The 22,774-nt window shown below is 36.6% G+C and overlaps 1 protein-coding gene across 1 annotated transcript in view; it reads right to left on the minus strand.

Moving 5' to 3' along the window:
• The window catches only part of FMN2 (formin 2), a 494,077-nt gene that overhangs the window by 343,344 nt on the left and 127,959 nt on the right, over window positions 1-22,774 (minus strand). The window contains 2 exon segments of the mRNA XM_069064483.1: window positions 8,406-8,550; window positions 11,557-13,040. Coding sequence (XP_068920584.1) covers window positions 8,406-8,550; window positions 11,557-13,040 — 1,629 coding nt within the window.

The following is a 22,774-nucleotide window of genomic DNA, read 5'->3' on the forward strand; positions in this document are numbered from 1 at the left end:
AAGGAAGGAAGGAAGAAAGGAAGGAAGGAAGGAAGGAAGGAAGGAAGGAAGGAAGGAAGAAAGGAAGGAAGGAAGGAAGGAAGAAAGCCAGTAAATCCCACGTTAACTGGGCAGCTTATGGCCATCAAAATTCACCTTCAATTGGAGAGGAGAAGTTGAGGGAGAGGGAGTAGAAGAGGGTTAGTGGGTTACCCAACTGGGTGGGTCCCCATTCAGGCAGCTCAGACTACTCACAGCTTGTTTTTGTCATTTTCAAAGAGGATCATGACAGTGGCGAAATGATGACATGACTTACAGTAGACTTTTATTTGAGTAAGGGAGGGTTTTGCAAGGTCACCAGTCTCCTTTTCTCCTCCAGAGTCAACTTGGTCCAGTAGCCAGATATTCAGCAAGATGACTGAAGATGACCAATGATGCAATGGGAGACCCTGGCCCTTTTAGGCTAAGACCTTTCAGTTTCTCATTTTGAGTGAGGTAATGCCCATTCAGTGAATTGGCCTCTTAAGGAAGTAAGTCAAGGGATGGCCCTTTTAATTTAAGAAAAAAAATCAAACTGGCAGAGGAAGACCCTCATGTGCTGGACATGTGCTGTGCTGGACACAGGGTAGGAAAAGCCAAAGTTTAAATCTTGTTTAGTCATGGTGTGATCCAGGCAAATTCATTTAACCACCTATCTCAGGCTCAGATGTTGGGGTTTTTTTCATCATCTAAAATATGAGTGATGATTATAGCAACCTTACAGGATTTGTGTAAAGATTAAATGAAGTAACATACATAAAGTTCTTTGCAAAATTTAAAGAGTTACATGAATGCTAATTATTATCATCATTATTTTCATTTGTATTTTATTGGATGTCTAGCTACCACGCCTACATCCGACATCCCTGTATTACATTCTTTTCCAGTCATATATTTCACTGATTATGTCACTTCTCCTATTCAAATTTTCTCATGTAATTTGTTATTTGTGCCCTTTGGATGCCTCTCTATTCCTCTTTGGTTAACATTCAGTTTTAATTCTTTGGAGAATGTAGTATTCTAGGACTTGTAGCTATAGAAGCATGTTGATTTTTTTAAAGATGCACTTTTCTTTTAGTGAGAAACCTGAAGTCATCAAAAACTCTGCATAAATTCCCAAAGGTAACCTTGTCTCTTCTCCCACATCCTAGGAGAAGAATACTAGATACTGCTGACTGTCTATTTGAAGTTTCTATACAAGACTTAGATGCTAATGGAGATGCTTTATAGCCTGTCCACCCCACAGCATGCAAGAACCTAGGGTGTTATTCTCCAAACATTTTTGAACATGTATTCCATCAGTAAAAATGTTTGGATATATAGCCCTAATAATGTATACATTTTTGTATTTATAAACTTGATGCATATATTATTATATGAATAATTATTATAAAATTATAAATAATTTGTAAATAACAAATTATTATTACAAAATTATTATAAAATATACAAAAATAGAACTTTAAAATCTGAAATAAAGATGAAATAATATTGGATCTAGAATCAATAGGAGACATTAGAATTTATTAAGCAGGTAAATGACACAGATAACTTATACTTTAAGAAAATCTGTTTGGAATCTATGTAGAGTATTCATGGGAGAGAAAAGCCTCTTGAGGCAAGAAGAACAAGCAGAATGTTATTACAATAATACAAGCAAGAGGTGATGAAGGCTTGAATCTGTGGTAGCCCAGTGAGAATAAAGAGGGCTTATAGGAGAGATTTTGTGTAATTAGAAAGACCAACACTTGGAAAGCCAATGGATATATACAGAGAGAGAGAGAGAGTGAGGAGTTGAGGAAGACACAACTTGTAAACCAGTGTGACTAGAAGGATGGTGATATCCTCCACAGGTGGCTAAGAATTGGAAATCAAGGGGGTGACCATCAATTGTGGAATGGCTGAACAAGTTGTGCTATATGATTGTGATGGAATATTATTGTGCTGTAAGAAATGACAAACAGGATGATTTCAGAAGAACCCAGAAAGATTTACATGAACTGATGCAAAGTGAAATGAGTAGATCCAGGAGAACATTGTACATAAATAACAGCAATATTGCTCATTGAAAAACTGTGAATGATTTAGCTATTCTCAGCAATACAATTGATTTAAGACAATCATAAAGGATTTATCATGAAACATAACATTTGCCTCCAGAGAAAGACCTGATATTGCCTGAATACAGACTGAAGCATTCTTTTTTCCTTCCTTCCTTCCTTCCTTCCTTCCTTCCTTCCTTCCTTCCTTCCTTCCTTCCTTCCTTCCTTCCTTCCTTCCTTCCTTCCTTCCTTCCATTCTTTTTTGGTATTCTTTCTATACAAAATTACTAATATGGAAATGTTGTACATGATTGCACAAGTATAACCTGTATTAGATTGCTTACCATCTCAAGGAAGAGGGAGGGGAGGGAGAGAGAAAAGAATAGAATTTGGAAATCAAAACGTTAAAAAAAATGTTTCAGAAAGTTTTAACATGTAATGAGGGGAGAAAATAATACAAAAATTTAAATTAATTCCCAAACCCTCAAAAAATAATTAAATAGGTCAGGTGGGAATTATCTCAATTGTTATCCCTTTATTCCATTTTTTTCCCCTTTAGACTAATTAGGATTAAGCAAATACTCATTGTTTTTGTTTCAAACTTTGTTGTTTAGTTTTAGTTTAAAACATTCAGTTTCATTAGCTTTTGAGTTACAAATTGTTTCCACCTCCCTTTACTCCCCCTCCCCCCATATAGCAGCATGCAATTGGATATCGGTTCTACAATACCTTCACATTAAACATTAGTCAAGTTGTAAAGAAGAATTATAACCAATGGAATGAACAATGAGAAAGAAGGAACAAAACAAAAATGAGATAAATCATTGACTTTCCAACAAAAAAGAAGCAAGTAGTTTGCTTCAATTTGCATTCAGACTCTGTAAATCTTTCTTGAGATGTGGATAGTCCTTTCCATTAAGAGTCTTTTGGAGTTGTCTTATAGCCTTGCATTGCTGAGTGGAATCCAGTCTATCAAAGTTAGTCATCACATATATGATGTGTCTGTAACAGTGTACAATATTTTCCTGGTTCTGCTCCTCTCCCTCAGCATCAGCTCATGAAGTCCATCTGCTTCTCATTTCTTATAGCACAATAATACTCCATTACATTCACATACCACAACTCATTTAACCATTCCCCAACTGATGGGCATCCCCCTAATTTCCAATTCTTTGCTACCACAAAAAGAGCCACTATAAATATTTTTGTACATGTGGGTCCTTTTTCCATTTGTATGACCTCTTTGGGATACAGCCCTAGAAGTGGTATTGCTGGGTCAAAGGATATGCACATTTTATAGCCCTTTGGGCATAGTTCCAAATTGCTCTCCAGAATGGCTGGATCAGTTCACAACTCTACCAACAATGCATTAGCGTTCCAATTTTCCCACATGTTCTCCAGCATTTATCATTCTCCTGTTTTGTCATGTTAGCCAATCTGACCGGTAAGATGTGGTACCTAAGAGTTGTTTTGATTTTCATTTATCTAATTAATAGTGATTTAGAGCATTTTTTTCATATGATTATAGACATCTTCAATTTCTTCCTCTGAAAACAGCCTGTTCAGATCCTATGAACATTATCAATTGGGGAATGACTTGTATTCTTATATATTTGACACAGCTCTCTGTATATTTTAGAAATGAAGCCTTTATTGGAGACACTGGTTGAAAAATTCTTTCCTAATTTTCCACTTCCCTCCTAACTTTGGTTGCATTGGCTTTGTTTGTACAAAAAATTTTCAATTTAATGTAGTCAGAATTATCCATTTTGCATTTTGTAATGCTATCTCTTGTTTGGTCAAAAATTCTTCCTTTCTCCATACATCTGAGAGGTAAACTATTCCTTGCACTCCCAAACTGCTTACAGTATCAGTCTTTATATCTTGATCATGAACCCATTTTGACTTTATTTTGTTATATGATGTAAGATATTAGACTATGCCCAGTTTCTGCCACACTATTTATCAGTTTTCCCAGCAGTTTTTGTCAAATGCCAATCTTTCTAAAGCCATACTTTACCTACTCTAACACTCTCATAAGTATAGGACACTAAAAAGAATTTTTTTAATCAAATGCTTTATTAACTTCTAGTTTACATCATTCATTTCCATAAGATTTTGAGTTACAAATTTTCTCTCTGTTTTTCCCCTAGCCTCCACCCCAAAATAGAGATCCCACTGGATATCCCCTCCTCCAATCTGCTCTCTCCCATATCTTCTCCCATACCCCCTCCAACTTTTCAGTAGGGCATAGTGGATCTCTATGCCCCATTGCCTGTATATCTCATTTCCCTGTTACATAAAATGTTACTCTCTCTCTCTCTCTCTCTCTCTCTCTCTCTCTCTCTCTCTCTCTCTCTCTCTCTCTCTCTCTCTTTATATATATATATATATATATATATTAAACATTTGAGTTTAAAACTTTGAATTCCAAATTCATTCCTTTCCTCCCTTGTCACCCACCTTTCCTGGGAAGATTCAATATAGGTTGTACATGTGTAGCTACGCAAAACATTTCCATAGTAGATATATTGTGGAAGACTTACCATATTTCCCTCCCTCCTATCCCACCTCCCACTTGTCCTGTTCTCTACTTTGATCCTGTCCCTTTTCAAAAGTGGTAAAAATAATTTTTAATGACTAAAGCTTTCATATAACACCTCATGGTCACCACTCTAAATATTATTTTAATACAGATGTAGTTGCAAAAAGTATAGGATGAATGTGGACTACTACCCAAATATATTCCCCAGGAGTTTGTTTTCAGTAAATCTTTGATATGACAGAAGATATCATTTTTGTCATAATCTACTTCTTTTGCCTAAGAGTTAAATTCCAAGAACTTTTATTTTAAAGTTCCAGTTAGTAGGGTTTAGCTTTTTTCAGAAAGGAGTACTGCTAAAATAGAATACTTCATTCCTCCGTCTTGTACTTCTTTTTTTAGGTATTAACTTCCTTATATCTAGTGATTCAAAAATCAAAAAATGCTACTATGAAAAATAAAACTAAAGTAATCAATTGCACTCTTGCATTTATAAAAAGGTAAAGTGCTTTTCCCCTCCTCTTGCAACAAATATTTAAAATGTAAAATGTTGTCATTATTGTTGATTTGAACATCCAGAAAACAATCTGCCTTCTCAATATTCCAAAAGGCAAAATTTAACAAGTTGAAGAATTTCATGTTATCCCATCAAAAATGTTTGCACTGTGAAAATAATACTGCACAGGCACCTCATTAAATACCAATGCATCCAGACAACAGGCTTACTTTCAGGAAGGAGACAGATCACAGAAAAATTATTTAGCTATTTTTAAATATTTAAAGAAAAACAGAACTTTTAGCTTCCATTGTATACAAGAAGAATTACTTTGAATTATCTCCATAAACACATGCCACTGCATTTAAGATTATTAATTTTACTTGAAATGAATCATGAGGTTCCAAAATGTGTACACACAATCAGTATACATCTGCCACACAAAGAAAACTACTTGTAAGCACTCTAGGAATATACTTTCCTTAAACAAGATATCATACTGCCTTGTAGGCACTGAATGGATGGATTGTTCTTTTAAATGATGAAGTTAAACAAACCCAGCCTTCTTCAGTAATATTTCACTTAAGAGCAGGTCTCTGTCTCTGGAATTCCTACAGGTTTAAAAGAGAACAATTTCTATGCCACTCTAAAACCAGACTTGAAACACAGAGTTCAGCATCAGGACCTCAGTCAGGCAATTACTTGACAACCATGGTTATAAGTCAAGACAGAGACAGTTTAGAGACAAGACTTCAAGTTGCTATAGCATAAATGAGTCTGAATTGATACAAATGTTAATGATGTCTAAGAGAATGTCTCTTCTCCACAGTCTGTGTAATGAGGTGTCCGTGACAGAAGAGGATACTGCCTGCCACCAGATCTCTGTCACCTGTCATAAAACTTTGAATGATTGATTTCTTGAACACACTGATGACACTCAAAAGAAGTAGACTGCTGACTGATGGACAGTAGGGAAAAGGAATGGCGGACAGTTTCAGTTCAGCTCTTGGCAGCATCCATCATGTAATATATTTAAGCAAAATTGAACACTGCTCCACTTCAAATATACTATAAAGTGAACAGGAAGCTAGGTAGCCAAATGGATAGAATGGTGGGACTGGAATCAGGAAGCCTCCTCTTTGGGTGGTCAAATCTGGCCTCCGACACTAACTACCTGCTTGACTCCGGCCAAGCCAGAGTTAATCCTGTTTTGCTCAGTTTCCTCATTTGTAAAATGAAGTGAAGAAGGAAATGGCAAACTGCTCCAGGATCTTGGCCAAAAAAAGCCCCAAATGGGGTCACAAAGTGTCAGACACAACTGAAACAACTGAACAACAACAATTGAGTGAATACAATGGATATCCTTCAAATGACACTGTTGGTTGCTCTTTATCAGTCTATAAAAGCAGGATAAAAAAACCCCTTTATTTTAGACACATAAAAGAAAGGGTGCACTCACAAATTCTTAGCTTCCAGGTGAATTTTTGGGAAAAAAACTATTTGTTTACGTTTAATTGTAGGCAGTAGGTTTTGGTTCTGGTTTGTCCTTTGTTCTCGAAGAGGATCGTGATATCAGTGAGATGATGGCATGACTTGCAGTTGACTTTGATTTGAGTGAGTAAGGGCTATGCAAAGTCACAAGCTTCCCTTTCTCCTCCACAGCCACCCACAGGCCACAGTCCAGTGGCCAGATAATTAATGATCAATTTGACTGAAGATGGCCAAGGATGCAGTGGGAGACCTTGGCTCTTTTAAGCTAAAGTGTTTTCAAGTTCTCACCTTTGAGTGAGCCAACGACCATTCACTGAATAGGCCTCTTTAAGAAGTGAATCAAGGGAAGGCCCTTCTAGGTAAAAAAAAAAATTAAACTGGGAGGGGAAGACCTTCAAGGTTTCTGGTCAAAAGAGAAACAGTTACTATTTACATTCATTCCTCCCAAAAATAACCATTAAGTGGTACTTGGGCAGGGATCATTTGTTGTTCAATCCTTGAGATCCAAAGTGAATTGGCTTTAAGTCTTGATCTTTGAGAAAGACATCTAGCCAGTAAACCCCAAGTTAACTAGGTAGCTTTCAGTTATCAAACTTTCCTTTCCTTTGGGCATAACACCCCAAAGGTAAGGGGAGAGCACAGGAGAGGGAAAGGGAAGACATGTTGAGTTGCCCAACTGGAACTGGTCAGATGGGTCTAGTCAAAGGGATCTAAAGGAGAATGCCAAGAAATCTTTAAAGGAAGAAATATATAGAGTCATTTTAAAGAGAAAAATCTTAAGATTCCCATCTGGGAAGTATTTCACATTGTGGTGCCGTGTTAGAATATCAGACTCTGAGAATCAAAGAGAAAATACCATGTTTAGGTACCCATTGTGGATAATTGAGGGTGAAGTTAAACGTGATTTTTGCACTGCCAATTCAGAAACTCCCTCGATAGATAAAAAAGTCCAAAACTTAAATAAAGCCTAAAACACACAAACATTCAGAGATTCACCTAGATAGTAAACACCAAAGGTTAAATTTGAATCCAAGCTTTCTAAGCTCCAAACACAAGACATGTAGCAACCTGCCTAAAACTTTTTTTCAGATAAATAAAAAAAACATAAGAAATATGAATAATTTATCCATTTAAATCTTAGGTACTGATGGCCACAGGGAATGCTCAAATTTTATTATATAACTTAAAAATATAAATTGTAAAATCTTACCTTTGTTTTAAAAAAAAAACAACCCAGCCAAATCTTAAATTCAGTTTTCCATATAACTTTATTAACTTGTTTCCACTTTGAACTTAATTCCTGTCCCTTTCTATATAACTGATCTTATGCTTTTCAAGTGCTAGTCATTGTAGGTCACCAACTTCAACATCCTAATTCATCTACTAAACTATGTCCACTAAGCACAGGCATTGCCTGTTTTATCCATAATAACATCATTACCCAGTGCCTTCTGCATACCCTTCTTGCTGACAACTTTATTGCTAAAGAATGTTATTTTATGAACTAGTGTGCAACAGAAGCATTGTTTGGACTAAGAATCACCTAAAAAAGTATCACTTTTTTTTCATGCTTGGCTACTGGATCTTAGAGCAGGATATCCAACTGAAGAGGAATTAGAGATGTTCTCTATTCTGAGATGTTCTTATTTAACTATACCTTTAACATTTTCACCCTTTTCTCTCTGCTTTAGATCTATGTTGGAGTTTACAGTCCAGGAAGCATTTCAAAAGCAAGCACATCTTTTCTAATAAAGTCCATATGTTTGTGCCCAAAATAACGTCCAACAAAAGGGACTGGAAAAAAAAGAGTACTCACTTGTTTAGTCTTGGTCTTTGTTATGGTGTCAGAAATAGGTTTCTTTCTCTCCTTTACAGCAGTTTTGGAAAATAATTCTTCAAACTCATGACAATCTATGGATGGCTCTTCAATTTTTTCCCAAATGAGAGAAGTGCTAGAATCTCTAAAATTAAGCACAAAATGAATGAAGAGCAATGTCAAACTAGTAAGTTAAATTATTAGATGAGGGAAATAATTATGACTAAAAATGAGTAGGTTACAGAAACAATACATTAAATCTATTTTTACAACCATCCCAATTTACTTAATACTATTAGTCAAGAAAAGTTCCATTTTATATAACTATCAGAACATTAGCTTTCTTAGAATACTGGAGTTACAGGTGATTACTTTTCCATATAAAAATATAACAGAAGGGCACATTGGTACATGGTTGTCAGAGGTCCATTATCAAGGCATAATTTCTCACTACTATGTATTATTCAAAGTAGTTTTTAGGGGGCGGCTAGGTGGTGCAGTGAGTAAAGCGCTGGCCCCAGAGTCAGGAGGACCGGAGTTCGGTTCTGGCCTCAGACACTTAAGACACACACACACAAAAACTAGCCATGTAACTTTGGGCAAGTTACTTAACCCCAATTGCCCTCCAAAAAAAGGCAAAAAAAAAATAATAATAAAATACAAAATAGTTTTTAATCTGAGGCTTACTTGTCCTTGCTACAGAGCTCACTCTCTTAGTGCTACCCTTGAATGTCAACTCATTTTAGTATTGACCTAAACATACCACTTATTCTAAAACACACACATGCATATATGTGTACGTGTGTGTGTGTTATGTACAGAACTGTGATTTCACTGGAATAGGGACCTTTCAATATGGAAACTTCCTTTACTAATTTAAGTCATTAACAGTTTCACATGTAATGACTCCAGAACAGTTTTATAGTCAGTTGCCTAGAATACTAAGAGGCCAAGCAACTTGACCATGAGAACATATTCTATGTGTATTGGGGGTAGAACTTGAACCTAGATTTTCCTCACTCCAGAACAAATCTCCACTTCATTTCTTTAGAAAAGGTAGAGGTGTGTGCGGTAAGGGAAGGAAACTTGTCGGAAATTTTCATAAAGTATTGCTTTTAGGGATTTTTATTTTTCTTTGTATAATTTAGTAAGATTGTAGAACAAAATTTTCATTAGGCCCATGCTATCAGTGAACTTGAGAGTTGAAAGGGCCCTCAGTGGCCATCTAGTCCAATCTGTAAATGAAAAGAATCTGTGATAACATTACTGACAAATTATGTCTGGTCCTTTGTTTTTAGACCTCCAATTAAGGGGAAACCACTATATCTCAAGACATCCCATTCTAATTTTGGACAGCTAGAATTTTTAAGAAGTTTTTTTTTTCCTCTGACATCAAGTCTAAATCAACCTCTTTGTAACTTCCACCCATTGTTTCTGGTTCTACCCTCCAGTGCCAAACAGAGGGAAATTATTCCTTACTCCACATGACTATCTTTCAAATACAGATTGCTATCACATCCCTTTTGAGTCTTCTCTTCTCCAATCTAAACTCATTCTTAAATAATAGGGACTCAGAGCCTTTCACCATCCTGATGGCACTCCTTTGAACATCCTCCAGATTACCAGTGTTCTTTTTTAACATTGCCAAACTAAGGGAGAGTACAGTAATTCCCCATTCTTAGAAACAAAGCCCTTCTTAAAGCATCTAAAATTTCCATTAGCTTTTTAGTTACTATCTTCATCTCTTTTCTAATTGTCTAGCCCTTGTTTGTAACTGAGCAATAATATGCATGTCTGTTTCTGGGTATGTAACTTTTATCCTTTTCGTCTTTCTCTCTCTCTCCATAGATCTATACCTGTATATCCTGTACATACATCAACAAGGATGTGAGTATATGTGTATAGTGTGTGTATTCTCAATCTATCTTTAGATTGAGAAGTAAAGAAGAAAAGGGTATGTGTATATATGTAAATGGAGATGGTTAAGAATTATTCTATAACCACATTATACACATAAATATACACACATCGGCTCATACCTGCAGATACTTTCATAAGTAGTTCCTGACTAGGGCTGGACAAGAGGGAGTAAGAAAAAGGGGAGGAAATCATCTTGATGAAGACTTTCTCAAGCATGCTAAACTGTTCAAAGAAGAGAAATATCCCTTCAAAAAAGCATTTATGAAAAGTTCCAATAAAGAATTAGTTAATAAGTCTCAAAGTTGCATTGTTTCCTATTCTGTCACATTTCAGACAAATCAGTGAATGACTGGATGACTCAAGGATATGAACTCCAGACAACAAGTGGACAATTTACAAACCACTAGCACCAAAGTAAAGAGAGAAGGAAAAAAAATAGCAGGGAACATAAGAGTGATTCCCATTCCTGGTTTTGCAGCTCTCTATCCGTTATCATTTGGGATATTATCATCAAATTTTCAAAAGCAAACAAACACGTTTAAATCTGAATGCCACAGATAAGTATATCATTTAGCGCTTCATTCTGGAGGGTGTGCTACAGAATCAGACCAAACATGAGAAGTTATCAAAAGCCCCAAAACATTAGAAATCACTGCCATAGAAGGACAAAGATTCCCCTGAGATGCTGATTTATATTTATGAGTTTCTGGGCAGAAATGTAAAACTAAATGATGAATACAATAAACAAAGCACCCATATGGTGATTCATCTGGCCAGAACCGACTCAGGCTTGTTTACAATTGAGAGCTCCAAGCTTATGTGGGGTGCTTTCCAAAGATTATGGGCATGACAGGAGTTCAGATCTTGGAAACAGCTACTCATTCTCCCAGGGAGAGTACCAATTAACCTTCAGAATCTTGTGGAGTATGACCTCCTTCTTCTCACTACTCAGAACATCAATATGGATAAGAGACTGATTTGAAGAAAAGAAGTGGGAATAACTCTTATTAAGGTTACTGGATTTTTTTAAGGCTAAAATTGGTTTGACAATATATCAATATAAAAGCTGCAAACAAGTTTTAAAAGCTGCACAAAAATGCCATTCTGCGCATTCACAAGACATTCTCTATTAGTACCATATATGCACACATATGAATCAACAGTATTTGGCAGGTGTTTGCAGTAAGTGTTCCAAACACAATCAAATCTCCATTTTAAGTTCCTGTTTTACCTTTTACTGTGTAGCTGAATTCTTGTCCAATAAAGAGGCTTCATTGGTCGACAAGGTTCTATTGCTTGTTTCCTACTCACTTTGTCCTGATTCAAGCCTATTCCAAATAAGCCAGCTGGCAATGGAGGAGGAAGGAATCCACATACTTGTGGAAGCATAATGTTTGGCAATGTACTGCCCCCAGCTTGTGGTGGAGGTGGAGGACCTGATCCAGGTGGAAGAGGGGGTGCAGAAAGGGGTGGGATCCCCACTCCAGGCAATGGTGGAGGAGGTGGCGGGACCCCTACACCAGGCAGAGGCGGAGGAGGGGGGACCCCCACTCCAGGCAGAGGAGGGGGAGGGGGGATCCCCACTCCAGGCAGAGGCGGAGGAGGTGGCGGGACCCCTACACCAGGCAGAGGCGGAGGAGGGGGTACCCCTACTCCAGGCAGAGGCGGGGGAGGGGGGATCCCCACTCCAGGCAGAGGCGGGGGAGGGGGGATCCCCACTCCAGGCAGAGGTGGGGGAGGGGGGATCCCCACTCCAGGCAGAGGCGGGGGAGGGGGGATCTCCACTCCAGGCAGAGGCGGGGGAGGGGGGATCCCCACTCCAGGCAGAGGCGGGGGTGGAGGGGGAACCCCTACACCAGGTAGAGGTAGGGGAGAGGGCATTTCCAAGCCAGGTTGAGGTACAAGAGTGGGTAACACTGTCATATCAGGAAGAGGAGGTGGTGGAGGAATCACCATGCCTGATCCAGGCATGGAGATGGAAGGTGCTGTACCAGGCAAAGGCGGTAGAGGTGGGGGAGGTGGAATGTCCACACCAGGTAGGGGAGGTGGTGGTGGGATTCCTGCACCAGGCAGGGGAGGATTCAGTTCTCTGTCAGTCACATGTGGGGAGGGTAGAACGTCATGACTGTTTTCAAAAGAGGTGGGAAGGGAGTGTTCATGGCCAGTCACACATTCAGTTACAAAAGGTGTTGGGGAAGGCTGTGTTAGAATCTTTTCTTGATTATCAGAACCTGGGAGGGGTGGAGGTGGTGGAGGCTGTGATATAGACTGTATGGATTGATTTGCATCAAGCTGTACAGATATTAACCTTGGTGAAACAATCAAAGAAATCTCTGAACAAAACTTTGTTTGAGGTCCAGAAGGTGTCAGGGGAACAGTTGGCTGTCCATTTATACCCTCCTGCGTGAGTTGAGGATGCTGTGGCAGTGTGTTAGCAAAAGGCATTACAGATGCACTGCCCTCCTCTGTCGGTGAAGTCTGTACTGATTTTACATGTAACATCCTTTGATGTCTTATATCTTCTTCACTTAATTGAAGATCTTCATGACAGACACCTTCAGCCATTCCCCTCTCAGCCACTTGTTTTCCAACCTCCGTGTCTGTGGTAGGGTATTGCTTCTCTAGTTCAGCTATTTTGGTCCTCAGATTTTCAATTGTCTGTTCCAGCTGCTGAATTACATTTGCATGTTCCTCAGATTTCATGTCAAAAGTTTCCTTTGGAGAGAGAAAAGGACAATGGTTAAAGAACAATGTAGAAGATTCCAAGTTTGTCAGCATAGGAAAGTTTGTGAAACTTAATCAAACAAGCTATTAAAAAAATAATAACACACTTGCAATGTTTTGACTTTTAGTAAGATGTTATAATGATTTGCGCATGAACCACCAGTCCCTTTTAGGATGATTTACAAGCATTGCCTAAGGACTAACACCACAGACATGTTAGGAATACTATAATATTAAAAATAATCAAACAGAGATGGAAACAAAAAATGTGATGGTGATATTTTTGCCACCAGAAAGGAATTCATCTTGTTATTTCCAAGTTACATTTATTGACTCCATTATCATTTTTCCCCAATATACTATGTCCTCCTAAAAGTGAGTAAGTCTAAATTAGGCCCTAGAGACTTTTTAAGCTTTCATTTGGACACCTTCCTTCTACCTTCTCAGCTCAGGACCTTGCCTCACACTTCATGGAAATAAATGAGAAATTTTCCAAGAGTTCCCCATCTATTCCTATCTCATATGCATTTGACATCATCCTTAATATTCTCCTCCATTTCAGTATTTGATGAAGAGGCCCTTTTCTTTGCCAAGGTCAAATTTCTGACATATACCCTTGCTTATATACCCTCTACATCTCCAGCATATTGCTTCTACTATCATTCTCTATTCTCTCTAAATCTTTAATCCTTTACTATGCCATTGTTCCTTCCCTGCTGCTTGCAAATACATCCATGTCTCCTTCATCTTTAAAGATCCTTCATTTTACCCTACTATAACTAACTATTGTCCTGTCTCTCTCCTCTTCTTCTCAGTTAAATTCATTAAAAAGACAATATTCTCTAGATTTCTACACTACTTTTTTTTTTAGTCTCTTTAATCCTTCTATAATTTGACATCTAACCTTGTGATTCACTGGAAAGGGATTTCTCTAAAGTTATTTATTCCTTTTCACCACCTCTTCCTCTCCTTTTCCTTTCTTTCTGTTGTTCAGTCTTTTCAGTCCCATTCAACTCTTTGTGACCCCATTTAGGGTTTTCTTAGACAAGACATTAGAATGGTTTGCTACTTATTTCTCCACTTAATTTGACAGATGGAAACTGAGGCAAACAGGGTTCTGTGATTTGCCCAGGGTCACATGGATAATAAATGTCTGAGGCTGGATTTGAACTCAGGTCTTACTGACTCTAGGCCAGGCATTCTATCTACTGTACAACCTAGCTGCTCCTATTCTTTTTTTTTTAAGATGAACAAAATATAATAGAACCAATCCCAGTCCCTCTATCTAATTAGACTACATCTATGACACCTAATGATGATGCAATTTTAAACGGATACATGTATCATCTCCCAATATTAGAATGTAAACAGTTTATCTTTTTCTAAACCCTTGTGATTACTCACTCATGTTAGCTTTTATATTTCTCTTGATTCCTTCATATTTTAAAGCTTTTACTTGACTTTGGTCTTCTCATCAAGGATGGTTGGAAGTTTTCTGTTTTGTTAAAGGTCTCCTAAGTGAGTTACTATTGGTTGTGAGCCCACATCATTTGCCTTTTGGAATACTGTATTTTAAGCTCTCCACTCCACTCCTATTAAAGTGTGTATGATACTGAATGTGAATCTTAAGTATTTGAATTTTCTTTTTTTTTTGGCAACTTGTAGTATTTTTTTCTTTGATCTGTAGGTTCTGGAATTTGGTTATAATCTTCACATAGGGATTTCTTTCTTGAGGTGGCTGGTGGAGTCTATTTCTGCTTTTCCTTCTTATACTAAAAGGGTCCAGGACGTTTTCTTCTTATCATATCTTGAATCTCACGTGTTGGCTCTTTTTCTGATCATGACTTTCAGGCAGTACAGGGATTTTCATTTATCTCTCCTTGAATTTTATTCAAGTCATTTTTTTTGTTTTTGTTTTTTTCTCTGTGATACCTTACATATTTTGGTTTTTTCAGTCTTTGTTTTATTATTTCTTGTTGTCTCATGGCGTTATTAGCTTCTATTTGGTCCATTCTAATTTTCCAGGTTTTTTCTTAAATTGGGTAAATACCAAGATATTAACTCTCCAAATCTTTCTTCTGTAGCTCTCATTTATTTTTTTTCCCTTTACTACTCTCATTTGGCTTTAAAAATAATTTTAGCTCCAAAAACAACTAAACAAAACAAACAAAAACCCTGCTTTATCTCTTCTAGGAATGCTAGTTTTATATTTGCCTGAGATCTGTTTTAATTTGAAGATTTGATTATAAATGTTTTAAACTCATTCTCTTCTTCTGGATTTGAGCCTTAGACCTATCATCATAATAGATCTTTATGAAGGGCTTCTCTGTCTGTTTGTGCTTCTTCCAACCTACTTTTCAACTTTGGATTTTATGTTAGGGCTGAGTTATATGCACTTTGGGGTAGAATATCCTGACTGGGATTTCTTCCTCTTGGGTTATTCTGCTGTTTTCTTAGGCTATTGTTTTGTTATTCCAATATGTCAGGAACAACTTAGGCTAAAGACTTACAAGTTTTCAGTGCTTCCAAAGTGTTCTAATCTAGGACAAAGTATGATAATTTCCCATCTAGTCTAAACTCTTCAAGCTCCTGACCTGAATTTGAGTCTGTACAGCACTAATAAGGGCTTGACACTGTTTGAAAATTCTAATAGACAGCATCTGGATTCAGTCATTATCAGCCAGCTAGAGAATTCTGAAGGTTTAGAATGACAGAACCATATGCTTTTCTTTGGTCTGTGGTTACTTCACTGGTTATTCTTCTTCAGGCTTCACACTAGGCTGTAGCCTGGAACTGAAATTCCTGTGGCTATGTGGGGTCAGAGACACAAGGTTACTGTTTGCTTTTGAACTTGTTCCTAGCTCAGGAGATAGCCTAGGGCCGGTGACATCTCTTCATCCTGGAACATTAGACCTAGGTGCAGGTTGCCCCTCAGGAAATCTTGGCTCACTTAACCAGAACTGAGTAGTAAACAATACAACTGTCAGTTGGCATCTGTTCCTGAGTCCTACACAAAGTAAGAAACTTCTTTGATGGATTTGGGACTTCTTCTTGTCTGGTTCATAGGCTTGATCCTCTTTCAAGTCTTGTGTGCTAAAATGCTCTGTATAATACACACCTGTTCAGATTCTGTCCCCATTTTCCTTCTCCATATACTGACCTAGGCTGAAATTGTAAGTCAGGTTTTTTGGGTGGACATCTTGATAAGGACTTAGTTTGGTATGTTTTCAAGATCTCTGTGGAAGAGGTGAATCTCTGTGCAACAGCTTAGCTGCTGTCCTTTACCATCTTAGTTCTGGTCCTCCCAATTAATTCTTAATGGTCAAGTCAAATGGTCTTTAATCAGTCCTCATCTTTTTTGAACTTTCTACAGTGTTGACCATCCTCTCTTTCTGATATTCTCTCTTTGGAGTTTTCATGACACTTTTCTAGCTCTTTTTCTACTTGTATAACTGCTCCTTCTCAGTCTACTTATTGATTTTCTTTGTCATTCCCACTAATGGATGGCATCCATCAAGTTGCCCTAGGCTATCTACTGAGCTAGGAACAAGTTATAGAATCTCTCCTAGCTCCAATCCTATACCAGCAACTACAATGCTCATTGGGGGAGGCTAGGTGGTGCAGTGAATAGAGCACTGGCCCTGGAATCAGGAGGACCTGAATTCAAATCTGGTCTCAGACACTTGAAACAAAAACTAGCCATGTGATCTTGGGCAAGTCACTTAACCCCAATTGCCCTCCAAAAAGCAAGAAAAAATGCTCATTGGACATTTCAAATTGCATTTTAAACTCAACATATCCATAACTGAATTCATTATGTTTCCCTCTAAATGCATTCCCCTTCCCCAACTAGCCTATTATTTATTTTTAGGTCAGCATCATTGTCCCAGATATCTAAGTTCACAACTTAATATTACCTTTGACTCTTCTCTCTCCCTCATCCTACATAACCAATCAATGTCCACCTATTTTTGTTTTCACTTTTATATGTGTGTGTGTATACATACAAATATAGATGTATATATAAACCCTGTAATTTAGGTACATACTCATCTCTATTCACACAGTCACCACTATTTTTTCAAACCCTTATCATTGTCCACCTAAAGTACTGCAATAGCTTTCTAATTAGTCTTTCTGCCTGAAATCCTTCCCCACTCAACTTGTAAAAGAAATTGAGAAATCACATTCACTAGATCATAGAAATTCGAGTTGAGAGGCTGAAATGAATTTATGTGCTTGAACGATGGACATAAGGGACCATATGTTCTTTTGAAATATATATATATATATATATGATTTATTTTTACTTTTCAACATTTACTTCCATAAGATTTTGAGTTTTTAATTTTCTCTCCCTCCCTGAGATGGCATGCAATCTGATATAGGCTCTACTTATATATTCATATTAAACATATTTTCACATAAATCATGATATAAAGAAGAATTAGAACTAATTGGAGGAACCACAAGAAAGAAGAAACAAAATAAAACAACAAAAGGAAAGGAGAGCAAATAGTATGCTTCCATCTGCATTCAGTCTCCAAAGTTCTTTCTCTGGATGTGGATAGCATTTTCTATTGTTGAGTCTTTTGGAGTTATCTTAGATCTTTGCATTTGCACAATGGAGCTGTTACTGTGTGCAATGTTCTCGTGGTTCTGCTAATTTCACTCAGCATCAGTTCATGTAAGTCTTTCCAGGTTTTTCTGAAGTCCACCTGCTCAAAATTTCTTATAGCACAACAGTATTCCATTGTATTCATATACCAACACTGGTTCAGCCATTCCTCAACTGATGGACATTCCCTTAATTTCCAATTTTTTGTCACCACAAAAAGAGCTGCTATAAATATTTTTGTCCACGTGGGTCCTTTTCCCATTTTTATGATCTCTTTGGGATACAGACCTAGAAGTAGTTTTGCTAGATCAAAGGGTATACATAATTTTAAAGCCCTTTAGGCATAGTTCCAAGTTGCTCTCCAGAATGGTTAGATCAGTTCACAACTCCAACAATGCATTAGTGTTCTAATTTTCCCACATTTTCTCCAACATTTATCATTTTCCTGTTTCGTCATGTTAGCCAATTTGATAAGTGTCATGTGGTATCTCAGAGTCATTTTGATTTGCATTTCTCTACTCAACAGTGATTTAGATTATTTTTTCATATGACTATAGATAGTTTTAATCTCTTTTTCTGAAAACTGTTTCTTCATGTCATTTGACCATTTATCAATTGGGGAATGATTTGAATTCTTATAAATTCAACTCAGTTCTCTCTACATTTTAGAAATGAGGCCTTTATTAGAGATACTTATCATAAAAATTATTCCCAGCTTTCTGCTTCCTTTCTAATCTTGGTTGCATTGGCTTTGCTTGTGCAAATCCTTTTCAATTTAATGTAATCAAAATCATCCATCTTGCATTTTATACTATTTTCTATCTCTTGTTTGGTCATAAATTCTTCCCATCTCCTTAGATCTGACAGGTAAACTACATCTTGCTCTCCTAGTTTGTTTATAGTATCAGTCTTTATATCCAAATCATATAACCATTTTGACTTTATCTTGCAAGATATTGTCTATGTAAGATATTGGTCTATGCTTATTTTCTGCCATAATTTTTTCCAGCAATTTTTTTTTCCAATAGCAAGTTCTTATCTAAGAAACTGGAATCTTTGTATTTATGAAACAGTAGATTACTGTAGTCATTGATTGTTGTGTCTTGCATGCCTAACCTATTCCATTGATCCACCACTATATCTCTTAGCCAGTACCAAGTAGTTTTGATGATTGCTGCTTTGTAATACAATTTAAGACCTGGTATAGCTAGCCCACCTTCCCTTGCATTTCTTTTCATTAATTCCCTTCATGTTCTGAACCTTTAGTTCTTCCAGATGAATTTGTTACTGTTTTTCCTAGCTGTATAAAATATTTGTTTGTAGTTTTATTGGTATGGCATTGAATAAGTAAACTGATTTAGGTAGGTTACATTAGCTCAGCCTACCCATAAGCAACTGATGTTTTCCCAATTGTTTAGATATAACTTTATTTGTGTGAAATATGTTTTGTAACTGTGTTCATATAATTCCTGGGTTTGTTTTGACAGGTAGATTAATAAATATTTTATAATATCTAAAGTAACTTTAAATAGAATTTTCTCTTTCTATCTCTTACAATTATTATGGGTATTGCTAGGTATTTATAGAAATGCCGATGATTTATATGGGATTATTTTATATCCTGTAACTTAGCTAAAGTTGTTTATTATTTCAAGTAAATTTTTACTTGATTCTCTAGTATTCTTTAAGTAGGGGATTATATATTCTAACCTCTGTTATGGACCCTTAATGATTTCTAATATTTTAAAAACGATATTCTTATAACTCTACCATATATCTAGGCTTGTCTCCAACTACTCTTCATTTCCTTCAGCATCTAGTGAGGGAAATGTTTCTAGTCACTAGTTAGTAAAGACTCACTAATTGCCATACTGAGACCAAGCCTTGGAAGACTTAAAATTTTCATGTCTAGAACTCTTGTCCTGAGTCAGATGTACTGGTTGATGTTTGTCTCAATTTTAATTTACAGTTTAATTTACAGAAGACCAGTCCTACCCAAGCTTCGCTTCATTCTCTTCCCTTTCTTCACTAGCTTGCCATCCCTCTAACTTCCTAAATAAAACTTTCCTTCCTGTACCAGCACTCCTACATATGTATTATCTTCTCCCATTACAAAGTGAACTCCTTGTGGTCAAGGACTATTATCCATTTTGCATTTGGGTAGCACCTATTTTGGATGTATTTCTCTTAACCAAACTTTACACCTTATATTTGCATTGCCAATGTTTCTCCAGAACATAGTAAGCATGTAAAAATTATTTCATTCATTCATCTATTCATTCATTCATTCATTCACATGGATGACCCCAAATAGAGCTTTAAATGTAATTAAATATAACTCTGTCAGTTCCAACCTCATCTTCACTTTCCTTTACAAAACCCTTTTAATTAGGGGGTTCATAATTTAACAGTCAGGGGGTAGATTTCAGTGGGTTAATTAAAATGGGGAAAATATAGCTTTATTTCCACCAAATTTTGGGTTCACTATAAAATCTATGTATTATATTTTATTTTATTAAAATATTTTGAGAAGGGATCCACAGATTTCACCAAACTGCCAAAGGGGTGCATAATATAAAAATGGTTAAGAATCCATGTTCTAACCTGTGAGATATGAATTACACACATTTTTGAGAGTTTGAAAGAGGAATTAATTATCAGTAAACTCTTTTTTCTTCTCTACAAGACATTTATATGATGATGAAAAAAATAAATAAAACCATCTTCCCATATAGCCCATTAGATTTTTAATGAGTCCCCTACCCTGGAAATACAGATACTCAAAGATAGAAGGCCAATTTACATTTTAACTAACATAATAACATGACCTGACCCTAAAGTAGCTGAACTACTAGAATTTTTTTTTTGGATGGGAGGTGGCAGGGAGGAGGGAATATATAATTACCTTAAATCACCATTTATTGACAAATATAGGTCTTCAAATAGACTGAAATATAACAAAATATGTTTGGGAAATGTTTCTCTATAACATAAAAAAATTCACGGGGTAGAAATAACTAGGACTCAAGGCTCCCAACTTCATATTCACCCTTTGTCTATACTTCCTGTCTTCTGTGATAACATTTAGTAAGGGACCAAAGGAACCAGGGGAAATTCAAAAGGCATGTCCCTCCTGGTAAATATCAAAAAAGTTAATCATTTCATTGTAATGCTGATGAACTCTCTAATATATTTGCTAGTTCCATTTGCTTAACACCTAGTCCTCTAACATTAACTATATGAACCCATTTCTTGAGACATTAATCATATTTTATAATTAGAGCTGTCACTTTTCAAGCAATGGCAACGAGATAGCATGTGCAAGTTGATAAATAACAAAAAGGTTTCTCCAGGATGAAGGCATGTTTGCATATCCATACTTCAACTTCAACTAGTCCCAAACAGCATCTAGAGATATCAGCAAGGTAAATTACTGAAGAAAAGACTTGGAAAGTTATGAGAATATTGCCACAGCATAAATTACTCAGGTAGGAAAAAGTATATAATATATTCAGGCAAGAAATGCTATCTTTATGCATTCACCCAGAAATTATCATGAAATTAGTGAGGTCAATAAAAATATTTATCATATAGTTTACTTTTACTTAATTATGCTAAAGATAAAGTGAGGGAAGAAGTGATGACAACTCAACAGTTAATCATACCTAGTTTAATGTTATTTCTTTTCTTTTAATTTTTCTGTGCATAATTTATTTTTCATTTTCAACAATGCTTTCCACAAGATTTTGAGTTAGAAAATTTCTCCCCATTTCTCCCTTACCCCACCACCCCAAGATGGAAAGCATACTGAATACTCCTTTCCCCACTCTGCCCTCTCTTATATCCCTGCCTATCCTCCCCTTACCTTCTTGCCCATACTTTCTTGTAGGGCAAGATGAATTTCTATACCCCATTGCCTGTACATTCTATTTCCCATTTGCATGTAAAAACAATTTTTTAACACTTGTCTTTAAATTTTGAGATTCACATTCTCTCCGTTCTTCCTCCCCCCTCACCCATCCCTAGAGGGAAGACAGGCAATTCAATATAGATTATACATGTGTAGTTATGCAAAACATTTCCATAGTACTCATATTGTAAAAGACTATATTTCCCTCCATCATATCCCACCCCTATATTCTATTTTTTCCTTTGACCTTGTCCCTTTTCAAAAGTGTTTGCTTCTGACTACCCTCTCCCCCAATCTGCCCTCACTTCTTTCATTCCCCCTCTTATCCCCTTCTCCCCTACTTTTCTGTAGGGTAAGATAAACATTTTAGTGTATATGTTATTCTCTCCTTAAGCCAAGTCTAATGAGAGTAAGGTTGACTCATTCCGTTTCACCTCGCTGCTCTTCCCCTCCACTGAAGCAGCTTTCTCTTTCTTCTTTTATGTGAGATAATTTACCCTGTCTTATCTCTCCTTTTCTCCTTCTCCTAATATATTCCTCTCTCACCTCTTAATTTTATTTTTTAGATATCATCCCTTCATATTCAACTCCCGCTGTGCCCTCTGTCTATGTATACATATACACACACATACACCCACCTATACATATATATGTATGTACACATACACATATACATATGTATATGCACATACATATATAAATATGTATACACACACACACATATATACAGATTCCCTTCAACTATCCTAATACTGAGAGAAATCTCATGAGTTACAAATATTGTCTCTCAAGTAGGAATGTAAACAGTTCAACTTTAAAAAGTTCCTATGATTTTTCTTTCCTGTTTACTTTCTCATGCTTCTCTTGCTTCTTGTATTTGAAAGTCAAATTTTCTGTTCAGCTCTGTTTTTTCATCAAGAATGCTTGAAAGTCCTCTATTTCATTGAATTTCCATATTTCTCCCTGAAATGTTATGCTCAGTTTTGCTGAGTAGGTGATTCTTGGTTTTAATCCTAGCTCCTTTGACCTCCGGGATATCATATACCAAGTCTTTCAATACCTTAATGTAGAAGTTACTAGATCTTGTGTTTTCCTAATTGTGTTTCCACAATACTTAAGTTGTTACTTCCTGACTGATTGTAATATTTTCTTCTTGACATTGGAACTCTGGAATTTGACTATAATATTCCTAGGTGT

This window comes from Petaurus breviceps, unplaced genomic scaffold (assembly GCF_028583685.1).
Source record: "Petaurus breviceps papuanus isolate PSGF00001 unplaced genomic scaffold, PetGlider_PUasm1.0 90633, whole genome shotgun sequence".
NCBI lineage: Eukaryota > Metazoa > Chordata > Mammalia > Diprotodontia > Petauridae > Petaurus > Petaurus breviceps.